Source organism: Hyperoodon ampullatus, assembly GCF_949752795.1.
Source record: "Hyperoodon ampullatus genome assembly, chromosome: 1".
NCBI lineage: Eukaryota > Metazoa > Chordata > Mammalia > Artiodactyla > Ziphiidae > Hyperoodon > Hyperoodon ampullatus.
Genome location: NC_136914.1, coordinates 16,836,703 through 16,858,380, shown reverse-complemented (window position 1 = coordinate 16,858,380; position 21,678 = coordinate 16,836,703). Strand labels below are relative to the sequence as shown.

Sequence of the window (21,678 nt, the reverse complement as noted above, 5' to 3'; positions counted from 1 at the left end):
TCTTTTGACATAGCCATTTAACTTTATAATCATAGGGTGCGAAATTTAAAATGATTCTAGTATCAATCCAAACCAAGCACCAAAAACCAACAGTTTAACCAAAGATATAGAAAGCATTCAGAAAATATAGGAAAGTAAAAATCATAATATGAAATAATCTTATTTTCATTGATTTGTAAAATTCGTGTTTAATTTGACATATTTATTGAGTTCCATTTTTGGTTTGTTTTAGTACTGTTGATACAAAGATAACTAAATAATGATCTCTGTTCTTGAGGAATCCCTAGTCTAGTGGGAGAGCCAGTGTTAAAAATCATACAACATATAATGTACTTGAGATGCCTGTACATGGAAAGGAGCAATTAAATGTTCCTGGAGGTGGGGGACATAGTTTCAGAAATTGAATAATTTGCTCCATCTTGGAAAGTAAGTAGGAGTTTTCCAGAGATCAAGAAGGGAAAATTTATATATTGGGAAATTAAATTAAATATTGGGAACAGTGAAAGCAAAGACATGTCATAGTTTGGTACATGACTGATAAGCTGTGGGTAGGATGAGAAAGAGAGAGGAAAGAATAACCCTAAGAGTTTTTCTAATTTGGACAACTGTAGGAATGTAATTCTGTTAACTGGGTCATTTGGAGAATAGTGGAAGAAAATTAGGTTGGAAAAATTAGTTTGGTTTTGAATATATGGGTTCTGAGGAGTCTGCAGAACATCTAAGAAGAAACAGATCTAGAAATTATCAGCCCATATTTAGTACTTCAAGCCAACACAAGAGGTTGAGATCAGAGATGCTAGACCATGGGTTACAAACCTATCATGTCAATTAGGACTAGAAGGTAAATGAGGAAAGCTATCAAGGAGAACAGTGCCACAAACCTGAGAGCATACTCTGTTTAATCAGGGTACAAGTTCCAAGTAGTAGGCCTAATGACATCAGATCTCAATTTTTTTTTTTTTTTTTTTTTGTGGTACGCGGGCCTCTCACTGTTGTGGCCTCTCCCACTGCGGAGCACAGGCTCCAGATGTGCAGGCTCAGCGGCCATGGCTCACGGGCCTAGCTGCTCCGCGGCATGTGGAATCTTCCCGCACCGGGGCACGAACCCGTGTCCCCTGCATCGGCAGGCGGACTCTCAACCACTGCGCCACCAGGGAAGCCCAGATCTCAATTTTTTTAACAGCAGCCGGAAATCTGGATTTTTACGTGAAATCTGATTTTTAAGTGTTGGCAACTATTTTGTTTGTTTTTAAGTACTGAGCAGGCTAAACAAAACATGTCTTGGACCACATTCAGACAATTGGCAGCCACTTTGTTAAATTGGACTGTAGATTGTAGTACAGATAAAAACAGAATTTTAGGACACAAAAATATGGTAATAAATAAAATTATGAGATCCTCTTAAGATGCTTGGCCTGAAAACATAGGGCAGTCATCACAAGTTATTTTAAGCTGAGTTCTGATGTTTTATTAAGTCTGAGAGTACTCTTCAGTAGGTTGGGGAGGTCTGGGAATAGAGTTACACTTGTGGGTAATTAATCTGAGGCTAAGAAAGCCAAAAAGAACCTAATTTCTTTTAAATGACGTGAAAGGTATCTAAAATCAACCTATCATCTATAATCATTTCAACTTGCATTTGGCTTGCCTTCAAAAATATAGAAAAAGTTTAAAAAAATGTTTTAAAAAATACCTTATACCCCCCCCCCCTTAAGTTATTGAAGACTCTAGGAAGATGACTATGGAGACAGTGTAGTCTGAATCTCTTCATTAAACAGGTAGAACATCTAGGATAGCAGAACGACGCTAATTACAAGAACAAATCATGGCTACAACAAGAAAGAATCCTTATAAAGCTCAAACTATGAACAGGTGGGAGCAAACCACCAACTTAGTATCAGCATCTGTGTAAGAGGAAATAGTGGGAAGACAACAGAGCAGCTGAAGGCCATGAGAATGGGAGGACTTCAAACTGCCAACAGGTATTCACTGAAAAGCAAGGGAGATCAATGTGAGATTAGCAGTAAAACTGACAGAATCTAATTTCAGAGTGAATACAAAAGTACGAACAGGAAGGTCTGGAAGTGCTCATGGGGTGTGAGGGTCCAAGAACTCTCAAAACTTAATGAACCTGAAAAAAAGCCCAACACTAAGAAGAAACTTTGGGGAGTAGAATCCAAATTGAACAGGACAGGGAAAACAGAGGCAAAGAAAAAAGGTCCACATAAAAGTGGGAGAAAAGAAGAGGAGACAGAGCTAAGAAATGACCAGGATTTTATGAAAACCTCAGAAAAGGAAGCTCTAGAAGCTAGAAAAGCTATTCTACCCACTTCTGTCTCTTACACGTATAGAATAACTTATTTAGCCTAAAAATACACATGAAAAGAATAGTAATTGAATCCTATTTAAAGTTGTTATAATAAAAAAGAATATGAAGCAGAAAAATAGATGAAAACTATAAGCTAATATTTCAAAATGAGAAATTTTTTAAATGCTAGGAGATAGAACAACATAAAACAGAAAAACTCAGAAATAAAGTGCTTGGAAAAAAGATTTGAAGAGCAGTAACAACTCAGAAAAGAATATGAAATATAAAAAGTACACATATATATTTAACATCATATTGGAAGAGTGAGCTAGTGCAGTAAGAAGAAAAGGAAATAAAAGGAAGAAGTAAAACTGTTCTCAGGTGACATGATTGTCTGTGAAAAACATCCCCCCAAAATCAACCAAAAAACCCCTCATGGAATTAATAAGTGATTATAGCAAGGTCACAGGTGACAAGGTTAACATACAAAAGTCAATTGATTTCCTATCTACTAGCAACAAACAATTGGAACTTAAAATTCAAGAAAACATTAGCACCAAAAAGAAAGGTGTAAGTCTAACAAAATATGTACAGTATCTATATGAGTGAAACTACAAAACTCTGATGAAGGAAATAAAGATCTAAATAAATATAAGATACTCTGTGTTCATGGATTAAAAGACTCAATATTGTAGGGACAAGCACACTTTGTGCTCAGATCTTGGTTTCTAATACCATTCTTCAGTAAAAGGAACCACTTGGAGAAAGGGCTGATTCTAGGATGGGGGTGAAAACATACAAGATGAGCCTGGAGCATCTTGTAGTGCCAGAAATGAAGGAAATGCTTAAACAGACATGCACACATGGATGGGATATGTCAAAGGAACACAGGAGCCAACTGAAAGAGCTTCTGATGGCTGAAGCTGGAACACTTGTAGATGTAAATTTAAAAGTAGTATTAGATTATAACCCCAAATATAAATAGTCATGGGCTTATATGGCTATAAATGATAAATGGGGAGAAGCGACAAATCTCTTATGCAGAGAAATTCCAAATAATTTATATAGATGCTCCACCTTCAAGGAGGAGCAACATAATTCCCTACTCCGTAAGTACGGGCTGCCCCTAGTACTTTCTTCCAAAGAGTACAGTATGGAAAAGAAGGTAAAAAAAAGAGTAAGTTTACAGTGGAGAAACCTGACGACACTTGTCAGCCAGATGATCAAGGTCAACATTGACAATGATAAATCACATTGATAGTATGTACTTTTGATATAGTGTGATGAAAATGGGACCTCTGGGGTCTTCCTCCAAACCTACAAGCCCACTCAAATCATGAGAAAAGCATTCCACAAACTCCAATAAAGGAGCATTCTGCAAAACACCTGACCGGATCCTGCAGAACACTTCAAAGCTGTCAATGTCATCAAAAATGAGGAAAATCATTATATGTGGAATCTTAAAAAAAAGGGGGGGGGAGTACAAATGAACTTATCTACAAAACAGAAATAGAGTTGCAGATATGGAAAACAAACTTATGGTTATCAGGAGGTAAGAGGCGGGGAGGGATAAACTGGAAGATTGGGATTGACATATACACACTACTATATATAAAATAGATAACCAGTAAGGGCCTACTGTATAGCACAGGGAACTCTACTCAGTACTCTGTAATGGCCTATATGGGAAAATAATCTAAAAAAGAGTGGATATATGTATGTGTATAACAGGTTCACTTTGCTGTACACCTGAAATTAAGACAACACTGTAAATCAACTACAATAAAAATTTTTTTTTAAATGAGGAAAATCAGAAACTGTCATGACAACTAATTTTAATGTAACCTGGGTGGGATCTTGGAACAGAGAAAAAAAGCATTAGATTAAAACTAAGGAAATCTAAAGTAAGGATTTTAGTTAATTTGTGAATGATTAATATACCACACTAATGTAAGATATTAATGAGGACAACTGGATGCAGTCTATATGGGAAATCTCTGGAATGTCTTAGTAAATAAAATGATTCTGATCAAAATTTAAGTTTGTTTTCTTTACAATAGTTCATTGAAAGAAAGCCATCAATTTTCTCCTTTAAATGCTAGAAATTCGGTTTTATGCTGCCAAAATTAGTGTAAAGTTAGACTCCTCTTAGGGTGACTATTATTGACCCATGAGGATTTTTTTGGTTGTTGTCAAATACATGTGTGTGGAGGGATGGGAGGTGGAGGTAAAGTTTGGTTAATAACTCCATTATGGAAAATGACTATCCCTTCTGGAGAGTCTTAGATTCCAAACTTTTCAAACCTAAGTCTTGTTTACTCTTTCTAAGGAAAGGCATTTAGTGCATTTGTATTTTCTCAAAGTGAATTCTTAAAGAATACCTTAAAAAATAGTATATGTATTCTATAATTTTTGCCTTGGAATGAAAGAGAGCATCACATCATAAGAATACAGTCCCATAAATTGGGAGATTGGGATTGACATATACACATTATTATATATAAAATAGATAACTAATAAGGACCTACTGCATAGCCCAGGGAACTCTACGCAATACTCTGTAATGACCTATATGGGAAAAGGATCTAAAAAAGAGTGGATATATGTGTATGTGTAACTGATTCACTTTGCTGTACACCTGAAACTAACACAACATTGTAAATCAACTATACTCCAGTGAAAATTAAAAACAAACAAATAAATTGAGAAAATGTTAACTGGCAAAAGGCAAAAAAAAAAAAAAATACAGTTCTCTCTCAGTATCCATGTGGGACTGGTTCCAGGACCCCCACTGTTACCAAACTGCGGATGCTCAAGTCCCTTACAGTTGCCCCTCCTGGGTATCCCCTGGTTCCACATCTGCTGATACAGAAGGCTGACTATATTCTTTTTTTTTTTTTTTTGCGGTATGCGGGCCTCTCACTTCTGTGACCTCTCCCGTTGCTGAGCACAGGCTCCGGACGCACAGGCTCAGCGGCCATGGCTCACGAGCCCAGCCGCTCCGCGGCATGCGGGATCTTCCCGGACCGGGACACGAACCCGTGTCCCCTGCATCGGCAGGCGGACTCTCAACCACTGCGCCACCAGGGAAGTCCTGACTGTATTCTTAACCTACCAAAAATATTTTTTCAGGATTCCTTGAAAATGCTAACTCCCTCATTGAATTGAAAATACTATTAGATTTTATTATGACTGCTTAGGGATAACTTGAAGAGTCCCTCTAAGAATTCGTTTTTTGTTAATGTCGTGGTTCTTTCTGGAACAGAGTAAAATGTTCTGATGTTATAAAGACTTTTTATTTTGTCTATATATCCACACATTCTGACTTACTATGTGTAGTAGGTTAATACCTTTCCTTCCAACCTTTAGTGGGGTGAAGTTCATTTATCTTCTAATCTAGGAAATGAGTTAACTCCTAACAACCTCTGATACTCAACAGAAACACTACTGTACTTTGGAATCAGTCAGCTGTCTTTATTTCATAGTCTCTTATTATCACTGCAAAATAGTAGTATAGCAAATACTCCACAGTGTCATGTACTTACTAATGGAATTTCATTGCAATAGCATTGTTTTAAAATCTATTATTTGATTTTGACCTGGCTAGCACAGATCAATTTTTTCCCTTGGAACAATCCGTTCAGCCTGGAACATCTAACAACAGCAATCAAGTGCTCTTTTAGCCTCCATACAAAAGTTTGATGAACTTACTAAAAGAGACCCCCAATTAATAATTCTATGTCATCCATAAGAAATAATTTTTTCTACCTCCTATTTCTAATATTTTTTAAGGAGAGTATCGGATCTAGGTCTCAAGGCTTGTTTTTCTATGGTCCCTAAATCATTTTACTAAATAAATCTGAATGTCATTTTGCTAACGTGTGAAATGATTGTTGTTAGGATATACTACAAAGTGTTCAGTGCTTAGCACAGTGTATTGTACATAGTAATTGTTCCAAAGATGGCAGCTCTTTTTTTTTGTATTGTGCTGTGCTTCTGCCCTGCTTCACATACCATGTAAATAGCTGATTTACTTGTGATGAGATTTGGAGGTATCTCCCACATATATTGTACAATGTTTGCTTGATCAACAGAGCAAATGAGGAGAATGCCTCTCCTTTGGTACCCAGAATTCACTGAATATGAAGACTTTGGCATTCTTATTTCATCTCTGTGAAACAGTCTTAAGAAGTCTTTCAAATGTCTTTGTAAAAAGTTACAAGCAAAATATAAAAGGATGATGGTTTTTATTACCAAGAGAAGCAGCGTTATTTGAACACCCTGTGTTGAAATGACTACTTAATACAGTGACTTATAGGAGCTTTCTAGTGAAAAGCAAATGCTCAATGAAACAGATTTTGTTAGGCAATAGTGATATGCCTTTTGTTGGTTGGATTCTGGTAAACACCTGACAATGAACGGTCCTTTACCTGAATAGACATGTATCATGCACCACATAGTCTAACCACAAACATGTAGCTGTGAGCCTAAAATGGAAATACAAAGTTCTCATAAGATTCAAACTAGTTCTTAATTTAAATAAGTATGTAAAGTTTAAGTGACTATAGTGGCTTCATGTCACTATGTATATAATGAAGAAATTGTGGGAATACATAGAAATCTATTCAAATGTAAAGCAATAAAGCACTTTCACATTATCTTGTATTTATAATACCCACTATTCATAAAAACTTATATTTCTTCAACAGTTATTTTTCTAAGGATGGCCTTTTCTATTTACCCAGGATAACATTATATATAAAGTGATTGTCATAACCAAATATTTTATTTTTGTGTAGGTATTTTAGTCATGATTTATATATAAGACATGATAGGAAATGAAGTTCTAATCTCAATAGATGATAAAGACAAACAATTTTTACATTTCAGTTCTTTATACAAAAATATATTTCGAGAGGAAATATGCTTAACTGTGAGATTTTTAAATTTTAGATTTCATCTTGTGGCCCTGTCTATAAAGTTGACTGTCTTTTACCTGGTGGGGGGGGGGTTGTCTAGAAGATTTAAGCTTAAGGTTAGGATTCTAGAAAAGGGTTTGGAGCGAGATGAGGGTAGATTTAGGAACCCATTTTATGGTTAAAGATGGCCATAAGTATTTTCAAGTTCATTCCAAAAAGCCCTTCGCCAGCACTTTATTCCTTCCTTTGCCAAAACATCCCCACGTGCCCCCCAAACCACCTCATTTTAGTAGGTTTTATTCATATCAGGTTTCTCTTGCAGAAGTGCACAAGGACAGAGTTGGTTTAGTTAATGTGGCCTTAGCCATACTAGGGTATTCACTTTAGAGAAGTGTCATAATTAATTTTCTGTAGCAAAAGTGTTAAGGGCTGGAATCCCCCTTCTGAGTTTCTTCCTAGAAATGGGATTCAGAAAGCACAGGGGACTCCATCCAGCCAGTCTGGGGACTCAGACAAATGTTTCCTGTCATAGATATAGCTAGAGGTCTACTATGATAAACTCAATTGCCTGCTAGTATGTTAATGGTAGACAATGCTCATTCACACATAAGGAGAACCATCTAGGTTTCAGAACTGAATGTTTTATCTAACATTATTTTGAAGTGATTGGTGGTGGTACAAGTTAAAATTTTTAAATTTAAATTCTAAAATTCAGTGATTTTTTAAATAATAGCATACACATGGTATAAAAAAATTCAGATGACCATACAAGACAATAAAATTCCAATTTATCTGAGTTTGCAAATCCTCACCACCCTCCCACATAAAGTGGTAAATGTGAAGACAGGCATTTAATGTTATAGGCATAATGATAATTATGTACTGAGCAGAAAAGTATCACCACCAGTTTTCCTTGAATGCCCCTCAGTACTTCTAAATTTATAGGATGGTAGACTGGTTTAGTTTAGCTCTCAAAAGTGAAAATTTTCTTGATTTTTCTTATTGAGTAAAAAATAAATAAAAAGAGTGAGAGACTGAAAACTACAGCCCACCTAAGATTAATCATTAATAGTGAGCCCTTCTGTGAACTTAGGTCCTGATTTTGGAGTTTGGAATCTGACCTTTCCCCCAAAAGATAACCATTATTGTTGCAGGTTCTGAGAAGGGTCACTCCCTCGCTGCCATTGGAAGAGTCCACTTCTCAGTGTCTCCTAGCTGGGAACTGGATGCATTAGAGGGTAGCTAATCAATATGATTCTTCTTGCTGTGCTTTTTCTCTGCTTCATTTCCTCATATTCAGCTTCTGTTAAAGGTAAGTTTGTGTTGCTTTCTGCTAAACTTTAATTTTAATCGTTGAGGGAGAAAAATGTGTGTGTGTGTGCGTGTGTGTGTAGTGAAAGAATTCCAAACTAAGCGATCTTCAAAACCATGTAACTTTGGAATGTTGGTGAAGGCATGACTGGGTTGGAATGAAAAGCAAATTCAAATTCCTACATAAAGAAAACAGAGGTTCCTTTTACTTTCAGTCCCTCAGACTAGCATGCTTCTTGCTTCATTTTCTCATTCATGGTTTATTTTTAAAAGGGAGAAAAAAAGACGCCAACTATTGTTACCTGCTGCTGTTGGTCACTCAATGAATGCAGCTCCTTCATTTGAATTGTAAAAGTAGATTTAAAAAAAACAGTTCTTAAATTTCCTTCTAGTTGCCTAGCAATGTGATATCAAGAAGAATTAGACCCAATGAAAAAGGCATTTGACTTGCCAAAGGATTATGAATGAAATGGTGAAGGCTGTATTTAATTCCATTACCATTCAGAAGTGATAGGACTATCAGAGTTGGTGAATTACAGAAAATAAAACTACATGACATAGATTTAAGAAGTAACACTTATCTTTGGAAAAATAGTGTTGCTCATTATAGTTTCTATTTTAAGATGATTAAAAAACACATGAATTGATAACTTTCAGAGCAAACATTTTGAATAATGATTTTAAAAAGCTGTGTGAAATGTACTAATATGGAATCTTGTTTTAAATCAGCTAGTTTATGCACGCCTTGAATTTCTAAATGTTGCACCTGTAGAATCATCACTTTTTCGAATCTCTTAAGAGGACTCACTGTCAAAGCCAGTTGGCCTAAGAAAAGACTTAGCATGATAGGGTCCAACTTTAATAACTGTGTACTCTTAGTAAGTGATAAAAAGTAATTCACCTGTAAACTTTTAAAAGCCTTTTGGGATAACTGTGGCTTTTTTTCATAAGGTAAAGTTTGTCTCAAGATTTTTTTGCACAGAAAATTTTCACATGAGGAAAAGAGACAATCTTTGCTATTGGAGCAATAAAAGGGGGGGGCGGTAAATTATTTCACCTAAGCAAATCACACTTTAGGTTCTTGAACTAAAGATAATATATAGATTTTTACCAGATTCTAAAATGTTCAGTATTTAAAGATACAGTCCTTACTTGGATGAAAAGAAATTTTAATGAGAAAAAAGTAAAGGTTTGTAAATTATATCTGACAGAGAATTGTTATATAGAAAGCTTACATTTTATTATCTGTCAAATAAACTGTTGAATATTGGAAATATGAATGATTCATACACCATGAGATCAAACCAATACCATGATTATTTTGAGAAAAATAATTGAGATATAGTAGTTATTGTGGACTTCTCTTTCTTCCCCCCGTCCTACAAATGAGAACATTGGATAACTTGATGTTTTCAAATACATGCACTTATAAAGATTTAAACACACACACACACACACAGAGCAATGACATACAGGGAAATATGACTTAGAACATAACAGATAGCTACAGTTTTTTGTGTGTAAGTTCAGTGGCAAATCCAGAATTTTAGAACCTGAAGCTTATGCAATTTAGGCTCCATCTTTGAAAAAAAATCTACTTTTTTACAAAAATATCCTACTTTTGCAAATGTTACTGAAAAAAAAGATATGACATGTGTACACAGTGCTAGGGTCCCCTTCCAAGATCTTGGAAGAAGCCTGGGTAAGTGAGGGCTCCAATGCTTAAGCATTATTAGCATCATGGTATAAGCTGCTTTTGCCAAATACCATGAATAAAAAGTACAGGACTTGACAGCTCTCTCTTACCCAGATGGGGTAATTTTTTGTATTATAGTACCATGGTTTAATTATAGATTCCTTGCCCTTTGCAATGATTGACATTTAATAAGCGAACTACGTATGAAGAGTTTACTTTAAAATCAGGCCATTATAAATTTGCAGATGTTATGCATCACTTCAAAAGTCATCTCAAATTTAATTCTCAATGCAACTATTTAGCAAATTCCCAGATCTGGGTGGATGTTGAGAGAGGTTGGACCATAAAGAGGATGGAGGAGGGGTTTAGAATTAGAATGGAAAAGGGTCTATTTAGAAGAGATATGCTGATATGCTGACTGAATGTTTGGAAGACTCAGGTTTCCCTTACTTTTACTGAATCACATTTTTAATGGTGGGTCCATTCTCAGTGCCTTCTTTGGGTTTTCTTTATAGTGCTTTTCCTTTTGATAACCTGCCCATACACTTTCTATTTAATCTTGTTACCTGAACTCTTCCTTCACGCCCAGTCTTTCTCTCAGTGCCTGGCCCTACCATGCTTTTCAGTTCATTCACAATAATCATCTTCCATATTTTCTCCCTTATCCTTCATCCTACTCGTTTACTTCCAGCCTTCTAGTCTTCTGTTGGGTTCGTAAATCCCATTACCTATCTTCCTTATCACCAACGCAGGTCTCTTCAAGCCTCACCTTTATTAACTTATCTCTATTTTGTCTTTTTGCTTAAGTCAATGAACTATTATATTGATCTAAGTTTAATTAAAGAATATTTGAAGATATTTCTTAAAAAGTTCAAAATTAAGAGTTTTGTTCCTTTTACATGACTAAAAATTCCACTTGAAGGGGCACCTTGAAGAGGTACTGACTCCTTTGGGGGCTAAAATTGATTTCTTGTTTAATCTACCATCAGTTCCAATTGCCATTCTGCATACTCTACAGAGCAACACCTTAAGACAGAAATTTAGCCACCAATATAAATGGGACATGCCCCCACTGCCCAGTATTGCCGGATCTCTGAATAACAGAAACAGAAATATCAATAATTATCAAAGAGGAAAGGATAAAAGGGACAACACTTCAGCACTGTCAGCACTTATTTAAATCATTTTAGGCTTTATCTCCTGTTGAAAGAGGTAGGAAAAAGTTCTAGGAGAACAAAGCCCAGTCTTTCCTGTGCTTTATCACTTCCAAATCATAGTCAGGAACTGATATATATTGTCATTTTTCACGTTCTTTTGACCAGTCAAGTAAAAGAAAAAAAAAAAAAAAGAAAAAAGAACAACATGATAGTTTGGAAAGCTTTGGAATTAAAGAGAGGCTACTTTACTGCAAACTTTTCATAGCTATTTTAATCAGAAGACACCTTCAGGTAGTACACAAAACTTGAATTTTAGCATATTCCAACATCAAATTCTGCATTATATCTGCTATGTTGGATTAAATGTGGAGTCAGCTTTTTTCAGCTGCCATATACTGCTTACCTTTCAGACTTGCTGTGAGGATTAGATAAGACAACATGTATTTCCTTTTTGCCCTACGTGGAATTTGATAGGTGTCATAAAAAGAAGGCCTCTTTGACCAAAATACCTTCCTGGTCAGAAAGCCAGTGTTTGACCCTGCAGCAGTGTCCCCAGTTAAAATGCAGAAGAGGTGGAGATCAGGGAGGCTAGAGGGAGTCCCAGACTTCATCTCCTGCAAGGTTTCTCCTGAATTTGTCTGCCTTCTGTATCTCATACCTGAGGTTCTGCCTGACTTGGTGTTTGGACACAGCCTGTTTTTGTGTACACACTTCAGACCCCCTCCTACACTTCCTTCTCCTGGCTTTTCTTGATTCCTATTAAACGCCTTATTACCTTTCTTTGCAGGTTTGTCAGATCATGTATAACTTCACCACGCAAAACTCTCCAGTGGCTCCTCATGTCACTCAACCAAATTCTAAATCTATGCAAATATACCCCCAAGTCTCCCAGCCACCCATGGGTACCTATTTGACCTCATCTCCTTCTGCTATGTATTTCACTTAGTCAATCCCAGCCTCTTTGGCCTCCTTGCTGTTCCTCCATTACACCTGCATGAACTCTCCTCAGGGCCTTTGAACTTGTTACTCCCTCTGCGGAGGGGCGGGGGCTGGGTAGGAATGTGGGGAAGGAGGGAAGGGGGGTGCTCTTTCCACAGACATCCATGTGGCTAACCTAAAGTATTTGCCCAGAGTATTACCTTCTCACAAAGCTCTTTCCCTTAGCATCCCAGTTCCCTTTCCTGTTTCATTTTTCTTCATTAGCACTTCTAACATACTTTATAATTTGTTTATGTACTTGCTTTTTAAATTTTCCATCCCTTCCTCATTTAACGGTAAACTCCACAAAGGTAGAAATTTTGTCTGCTTGTTAACTAGTATAGCCCCAGAGCCTAGAAAAGTGCCTACTACCCAGTAGGTGCTCAGTACATCCTTGTTGAATGAAAGAATGAATGAATGAATTCCTAGCTCACTCCCCAGGAATGGAAGAGTTCAATCTAAAGGTTTTATGTGTATAGTATAGGTAAGAGCATGGTCTCTAGATCCAGACAGGGTGTTAGAGGCTCCGCCACTGATTTCCTGGGTGATCTTGGGTAAATTGTATAATCTCTGTGTCCCTCGATTTCTTCATCTATAAAATCAGGCTAATAATAGTACCCACCCCATTAGGTTTTTGTGAAGATTTAATAAGTTAATGTGTGTAAAACACTTAGAACAGTTTATCAGAGACAACGTATTTGACCTTTTTTTCCTCTGGGCAGTAGGCGCCATAGTAGGTGATAGAGACAGTAAATAGTAAAGACTTTTCAGAGGTTTACTAACTTCTGGATTTCCAAGTAATTTCACTTCCTTTCTCAGCTGCCTCATTTCTGTCCTAGTCATCTCAACCTCCTTTCCTGTCCCTCTCCCACGTGCATATGTCCTGAGGGAAAAAACGATATGGTTCCCTATATAGTTAACTAGGCAATGCTACCCTGTTAGCACTGAGGAAAAATGTATACTGAAGTCATTTTTTTACTATCTTCTGCGAGCTATGGATAGAAAACATACAAAGACTTTGTATGACCATAAACTGCAAGTCATCTCTGGGAAAGACTTGATCCTACTCTTTTACATTTCTTTGGGTTAAGATAAACTGACTTGGAGAGTGTATGAACTCCTCCATATATCATTTTTTTTTTTTGGTCATAATACTGACTTGTATACTATTTGACATTAAATTGTCCCTGTCAGATTAAAGCCTGTGCTAGGATTTTATGTAGGAAAACATCATTTTATTCAGGAATAGCTAATTTAAATTTACATATGTGTAGCCTTGAAATGTACATTCATACTAAAAGTTTACTAATTAAATTAATAGGATAAAGTGCATTAGAGGGATATTCTTTAAATACTCAAAATATCCAATGTAAGGGACTGCATTCTAACTACTAAAATTACTTTGGCTTTGATCTCTTGTATTTAAATGATATGTTAATAACAAATGTTTTTTATTAAATTATAAAGCAATCTCTGGCTGCATCTCTACTTGAAATCATATTCATTATACCTCAGTAAAGCTGGGGTGGGGGGCAGGGAAGAAATCATATTCATATAATTTAAAGCAATACAATGATATTTCTTTAAAAATATTCTATAGTTCAAGCAGGGCAATATTTAGATAATCTGATTACTGATTAAGAATACAAGCTAAGGTTTTCTGAAATGGAAGCTTATTTGTTTGTTGTGGTTTTTGTTGTTGTTCAAGCTAATAATTTCAGCAGGTAGAGAAGTAGAAATTTTTCACTTAGCAAAAATTTACTTCCATTAGCAAACATAAGCTCCCACTGTGTACCACTGTGCTAGATAGCACAGTCCCTGGCCTGATGGGTGCCTTACAGCTAAGACTTGACTTGTGTCGCTATCTTTATGCAGGTCACACAACTGGTCTCTCATTAAATAATGACCGGCTATACAAACTCACATACTCCACTGAAGTTTTTCTTGATCGGGGCAAAGGAAACCTCCAAGACAGCGTGGGCTACCGAATTTCATCCAATGTGGATGTTGTCTTACTGTGGAGGAGTCCTGATGGTGATGACGACCAACTGATCCAAATTATGGTGGGCATTTTCTACCAGAGAGATGCAAAGATTAGATGTCAGCAGTCTTTGAGAAGTGTACCATTCAACAGCACTTGTCTGTACTCTTGGTCATATAGTCATTGAATTTGTTATCCATCACTGAAATAAGTAAAGATACAGTTTTGAAGGTTTTGCTAACCAAAAGTGATCTGATCTTTCCAAATTGTTGAAGCAGGCAAACGAAGGTGTATATGGGTGAGTAACTGAAGTATGATGTCCAGTTCTATGTGTCATACTAATAGACACACTAAACTAGAATCCATTTGAAGTGTTCTGAAACTAAGGAGTCTAGAATCCATGTTATGTGTAAAGCAATCGAGACCACTCTAACTGGAGGAGGAGATAAATTGTGACCTTCCAACTTTTCTGAGTTCCTTGATCCAACAGGTAAAATTACCAATGAGGGAGTAAACCTTTTCTGCATTCTTCTTGAGGACAGAATGAGGTGCTCCCCTGAATGGCAGTGTTTGGTCAGCTATGATGCTTTAGATTTATGTGTTGATAAAAAAATTCAAATTATATGGCCTTTGGGGCCTGTTCCGGTTTCAATATATGGTGAGTCCACATTTGCTTTTCAAGGGCCTAAAGGCAATAGTTTCTCTAGTATAGTCAGTTCTCCTTCTACATGTCAGTGTGAAACAGGTACACAGGACCAAGATTTGCTTCATTGTCACTGATAAGTAGTTACTGATATACTTTATAATGAGGTGTCACTGCAATACGTTTATCAAGTGATCTTTGCTTCTTTGGTTGTCTCTAATAGCTGTGTGTGTTTTCCAAGTTGGATCAAAATTTTATCGTCCACCTCACTAAGCAACTTCTCAATAGAACAGTAATTTGCAGAAAACATTCTGTACCTCTTTGTTCAGTAATCAGACTCTTCATTTTAATTTTGTATGTACAAATAAAGTGCAGTGGGGCAGGGTTCCTTTCAAACAAATGGTACAGAAAGTGAAGAGAGCTGGCAGACAGCAGCAGTTCAAAATAAATGAAGAGAGTGACAATGACATAAAAGAGCTATCTTCTAGCCACAATTATTGTAGACCTGAAGTCACAGATTTCTTTTTTTTTAATTAAAAAAATTTTTTTATTGGAGTGTAGTTGATTTACAATGTTGTGTTAGTTTCAGGTGTGCAGCAAAGTGAATCAGTTATACATATAATCACTCTTTTAAAAAAATTTTTTTCCCATATAGGCCATTACAGAGTATTGGGTAGAATTGAAGTCACAGATTTCCTTGATGTCAGTATTTTTACCTAATTCAAAAATCTAATTTTTAATACCTTCTCCATTCTTTTAAAGTTGATAGTTAGGTCCTATGAATCATGAATTGAGAATGACAGAAGAAATTTTGGCCAACCCTGTTTATTGCTTTACCATTTTATTTTCTAGGAGACTCTGATGGAAACAGACATAGGAAGTTTTTCTAATAGGTTTCTTTCCATGATTCCAGATAAAAAATGTAAAGGTCGAAAATGTGAATAAACAGAGAGGAGAGAAGAGCATTTTCAAAGGAAAAAAGCCATCCCAAATCATAAGAAAGGAAAACTTGGAAGCTCTACAAAGACCTGTGCTCCTTCATCTAGTCCATGGAAAGGTAAAAGTGATTTTTGGAGTCCCACATTGTTTTTTCCAACATCATATTTTCCTCTCCTTCAGTAGATATTATTTTAGGTGATCATGGTGTCGCTACTTTTATGGAAAATGGAATTTTTCAAGAACTAATAAATGGAAGTTGCAAATTAAATGTTTCAGAAGTAAATCAAGGCATTGGATTCACTTATATTTCCTAGCCATTTATGTTCCCTATTTTTATGAAAAATCGTTATATAGGATCAAGTATATTTTTATTGGTAAGAGGCATAATTAAAAGGTACATTCCTTATTAAATTAGGAAGAATCCAAAAGGTATTGTAACACAATAGGTCATCAGAGATGATTGGATAAATTCAGGAAAGTAGACAAATTATGAGAATGAAATGATCTAACTTAGATAATGATATTAACTTGTCATAAGAAATCAATAACTGGATTAAGTACAAAATTGAAGCTTTTGAAGGGGTATGGCATTTCTAAGATAGAGTTGATTCTTTAGAAAAACATTTAGATTATTTTATAGCTATGACAGAAGCATTTTATATGTTAAAGTAATGAATGAACACTATAATATATATTGGAAGTTTGCTCTGAAAATTCTGTAACTGTGCATTTCTTACGGTTTGAGTCTAGTCTATTAAAATGGTCTTAGTATGTTTGAAATTGAAAAGCAATTTTGATCTGTGAATTATCAAGCATTACATATGTGGGTTTATGAAAAGTATAGATGTTATACTGACATGTATAAAAACATATTAGTATAAGATGAAAGCTTACTTTTAGGAACTAAAGTAGAAAAACAGAAAGGGATCATTATAGTTAAAACTACAAATCTCTAAAATTTCTCTAGATCCAAAATTTCTAGATTCAAACTAAAAGTGAAAACAAATACTTCAAAATATAAATTTCAGACATGAAATATTTTGCTATTCATGATGCTCATTTTTAATAAAGTACTAAAAAGGGACTCACAAGAAGGATTATTATATCATCACTCTCCTGTAACCAAACATGAATCACCATTTCAAGAATCCTTTTCTTCCTTCTCCACTTGTTAAAATACTTACCATCCTTCAGGCTTTGCTTGCAGGCCCTTTCTTTTATAAAGTTCCCACCTTTCTAGCCAGCTGGAAATAACCATCCCTCTTCAGGACTCTCTTAGCACTTTATAGCTCACTCATGCCCCTCATTACTTTCCTTTTGGTCATTTGTGTTCATTGCTAGATTATGGGTTTTGGTGGAGAAAATTGCTGTTCCTCTTTATATTCCAGCCCTTCTACTCCCTTCCTCCCCAAAGCACCCAGAACCAAGCCTTGCACTGACCAACTTGGTGTTCTGAAAGCCTTTCCCAAACCCCATACTACCCTGAGCTTATTTCTATCCAAGCATTTATCACAGTGTATTGTAATTCTCTCTTTACTTGTCTACCATCCACATTCAGAGTAAGCTTCTCTTGGGTGGCAGTTGTGTCTTTATCTTGTATATTCAGCACCTTGTTCATAGTGGGAACTCAATAAATGTTTGTAAATTAAAGGAATGAACAAATAAGGTTATATGGGGCTAAAATGAGTCAGACTTTGAGGAAGTCTGTGCCTATTGTTTGCTTAATAATAGCTAAAACATACTTAGTGCTTAATGCCTGCACGGACTGAAGGCATTACATGAATTCTCTCTTTTTCCTCATGACAGCCCTAGGAAGCAGGTGCTGCTTTTTCATCCTCTTGTAATAGATGAGGAAACCAAAGTTAAGAGAAGTAAAGAAACTTGCCTAAGGTCACACAACTGGCAAGTGTTGGAGCTGGGATTTAAAACAGGTTTCTGTGCCGGAAGCCTTTATATTTTACTGTCTTTTCGAGCTGGAATGTATTTGGGGGGAAAAAAAGTCTGGTTGCCTTGTAGTCTTCTTTTTATTCTTCACTGTATCTATTAACTCAATTGATTTTCATATGGCACAACTTTATTAACAACATGAAATACTGTTATTTTCATCTCTGGCCTTCCAATGTGGCAACATGCTTGATTTATAAACTATTAGTTGCATTTATAATCTTAACGACAAACCAATCATTTTATAGCCCCTTGGGTAGCGGTTGAGTACAAAGTCTTTTGTTACACATACAAAAGCACTCAGTGCCCTCCCTGTTCAAAGGCTGGGATGGAGCTGCCACATCATTATTTCAGTGACTCCAACATGCCATTTCTACAGGAGCTATTACTTGTGATGATTTACTGCAGCTACAGGTCAAAGTACATTGTGGTATCTTTCAATTACACAATAAAGTACTTGTTGGAAAAAACATGACCCTGGAGACTAAGAAGCCACTTGGACTTTTTTAGCCACATCATTGTCAGAAAGATCATTATTTAAACTATCACTTCATTTTACTATGAGAGAAATTATGAAAGGGAAGGCTGTACTGCTGTTTTCTCAACGAGTATTTTCTATCCCAGGCTCAATTTAAGAAATTTCTGTGATTTCAAGGATACTCATCAGCATGTATTTTTGTCCTCCCAGAGCCCCCTGTTTTAAGCTCCCACATTTACATTGGAAAAGATATCTCATGGAAATATTTAGATGCATATTTATTGCACATATTTTTTTCCATGCCTACTTATCTCCCCTACTTAAATGTTTGGGTATGACTCTAGTTTTATCTACAAATCATAGATGAAGTTGGAAATTTGACAGTTTTCTGGTTAAGACTGACATGCAAAAGATGCCTCAAGTTACAGTGTTGAATGCTAATCCAATTAACTAGAATATTACCAGACTTCTATTTCTGGTTTTTGCTCAGTATTGATTACATTAATCATGTGGCTGCCGAGTCTGTCCCTTATTTTGTGTTGTTCCTAGACATTGATTTGCTCTCTGAATCTGGCAGTGTGGCTCCTGTACACACACGGAACCTCCAAAAGAAATCTGGCACCTTGAAAACCTTCTAATTCTTTATAGATTTCTTCACTTGTCTGTTTTCCAATGTACCATTTCTTAGCTATGCTCTGTCTTAGATACACATGAAAGAGACATAGCTTCAGCTAAGTAGACCAGATAAAATGATTAATCTCTGTTTGCTGAGATCCTTTTTGTTTATTTTTGCTCTTTGACCAGTTAATGAAAATTCGCTTTCTCTTATTCTTAACGAGTGTGTAAATTAAGGGAATGTATAGAAGTAATTTTTTCCTAAGGAAAAGAAATGTATAATCCCTACTGATTCCAAGGGGAGATTAGCCCTCAAAATTATCCCAGAAGAGGCACTGAGTCTCCTTTCCCACAACCCACCCTTCCCCCTCTATGTTTCGTTTCCTTGGGTTAAAGTCTTAGTTTGTGACTAGTCTACGATGCTGCCAGTCTCTGGCAGTTTTGGGGACTGTGAATTTAGATAAGAGTCCTGTACTCTTGGATGTTCAGAGCTCATTTCAGAATTGAATGAAGTAATCAGCTTTAGGGCCTGAATATAATAAAACTTACTTAGTTCCTGTTGTGAAATAATGAACGTGAGATTATTGTTGTGTCAGCCGTGTGGATTAAACTTCCAAGTTCTGATATTTTATTATTATTTTCTGAATTATCAAAACCCTACTCGATTCTAACAGTTTTGACATTTAGCTAATATGGACACCAGTGCTGTCTTCACTTTGGATCTCATTGCTCTGCACTAAAGGAAGAGAATTTAGGCCCCAAAGGTAGCAGGCAGACAAAGGAAAAAGGGACTTGTCCACTTTTCTAGTTCTAGGGAAACAATAAAAGCTAATAGGAGGAATGAAAAAAACTTTTTCTGTCTCACAGTTTATGTTGCTCAGCCTTCCAGGAAAAAATTCAGCATACCATTTTCTTAGGTATCTAGCAGTCAAGATCAAAAGAAGTAGGAGTAGCAGGAAAGCATTTAACCTTAGGCATAGTCTAAAGATTAAATTTGAGACCTGGGTTTCCTGAAATTTTAGGTAAAACTTTATAAATAGTTCAGGCATGTTTTGTAGCTTGGAAGCAAAGTGAGGGTACTGATGATAGTACAAGCATTTTTCCCTCTTCATGGCTCCTCTCACTTTCTGAAATATTTAAGGCTCAGACCAAAAAAGTCACAGGCCTTAGGCATGTGTGTATTGCTACCAGTAAGCCCTTCTGACTGTGTATGGGCTCAAGCGATCCAGTTGTGAAGCTCTATTAGTCCTGATATGTGCAGATTCCATACTCTCAAATATTTGAAAAAAAAGTTACACTATAATTCCTGAAAGGAAAGAAGACCTAGTTTACAAAATAGAACATCAGAAACTCAGCCTTGGTTCTGAGAAACTGCCAGTGATTTGTTTGAGAACATGATGCCATGGATTTTCAGACACTGAGATCACTATTCCAGTTCCCTTTTAAGCTGGACAAACACAATTCCAACATTTATAGGTTCATCCACTGTAATGACTAAAATTGATTGCCAGATGAAGTACCTAATAAATCTATCGCTAGGCAGAGTATATGTAGAAAACAAAAATAGAAAACTTGAGGCACTTGTTAGGATAATTCAGGCAAAGTATTTTCTTCTTCTAAGGGATGAGGGAGTTTTCATGTACACTAAATTGTTCAGATTGGTATTAATTGAATTTATTGCATAATGACTGAGCTTTCAGTTTTACTTGGGAAGTCATGGTTGGTTTTAAAGAGAAATAGGAAGGCATTCAGGATATTTCTGGTAGAAATGCCAGCTATAATTATCATAGACCTTGGGAATTTTTACAGGGAAGCTATATCCAACCTCTCCATTTCTAAATCATGTGACATGTTTGGAGTCAAAACAGAGTAAGAAATGACAGCCTACTTTCCAGAAAATTCTTTGTATTTTTATCCTTGTTTCCTAAACATGAGCTAAATGTTCAGAATGGTATGGGACATTGTTATTACCTCTGTGCCTATAAATCTCAAGGATGAAACAAAGCTAAGATAAGCCATTTACTAGTGCAGCCAAATCACAGTCACCTTCCTCATTCCAACCTCTTTTTCCCACCTTCTAAAGAGAAACTCAAAGCAGCGCGTGGAGCAGGCCATGCAGTGTTAGCACCCTAAACCTCAAGTCTTCCAACCTTGTATGTCTCCTTATACCCAAGGCCAACATGAATGCTATGGAGGGCAGAACATCAATCCTGTGGAATTTTGACCATGGGCATTTTGGCCACGTGTGGGCCCTTATCATAGCCCTTAGAGGCTGTGCTGCCTCAGGAGTATCAAGCATGGGGATTGCCATTCTCTTCCAAGAATCTATTTATTTGATGTTATTTTAAACCTTGGTTAGTTTTTGTTTCAAGCAGAATCACAGGTAGAGGATACATTGACATGTTTGAAGAGAATGTTCCTGATTTCTCTTCCTTGGGCAATCCTTCTTGTTTTCACAGAAATCCCACCCCGTATCGGTGCTCTGTTTCCTTCCCTATGTTACACTCATCATATTCAGAGCCTTCATTAACAGTCTACTGAAATGTCGTATTTGGACGGTCTAGCCTCTTAGAAATGTAAATAGCTTCTTTTCACAAAAAAAGAAGTCCCAGCTTTGGACTAACAGATCTCTTTCTCCCAGAATTGATAGGGGATGAGAATCTAACCTTCCCTGCTATTTATTTAACCAAATCTGGTAAATGATGCATTTTT

The 21,678-nt window shown here is 36.3% G+C and overlaps 1 protein-coding gene across 1 annotated transcript in view; it reads left to right on the top strand.

The window, feature by feature from the left end:
• Positions 1–8,475: 8,475 nt before the first annotated feature.
• Positions 8,476–21,678, top strand: part of MTTP (microsomal triglyceride transfer protein) — a gene marked incomplete at both ends in the record, with an annotated part of 43,993 nt that continues 30,790 nt past the window's right edge. Inside the window, 3 exons of the mRNA XM_079703458.1 lie at positions 8,476–8,536; positions 14,242–14,429; positions 15,904–16,047. Of these exons, the coding sequence (XP_079559584.1) occupies positions 8,476–8,536; positions 14,242–14,429; positions 15,904–16,047 (393 nt within the window). The remainder of the gene's footprint in view (positions 8,537–14,241; positions 14,430–15,903; positions 16,048–21,678) is intronic.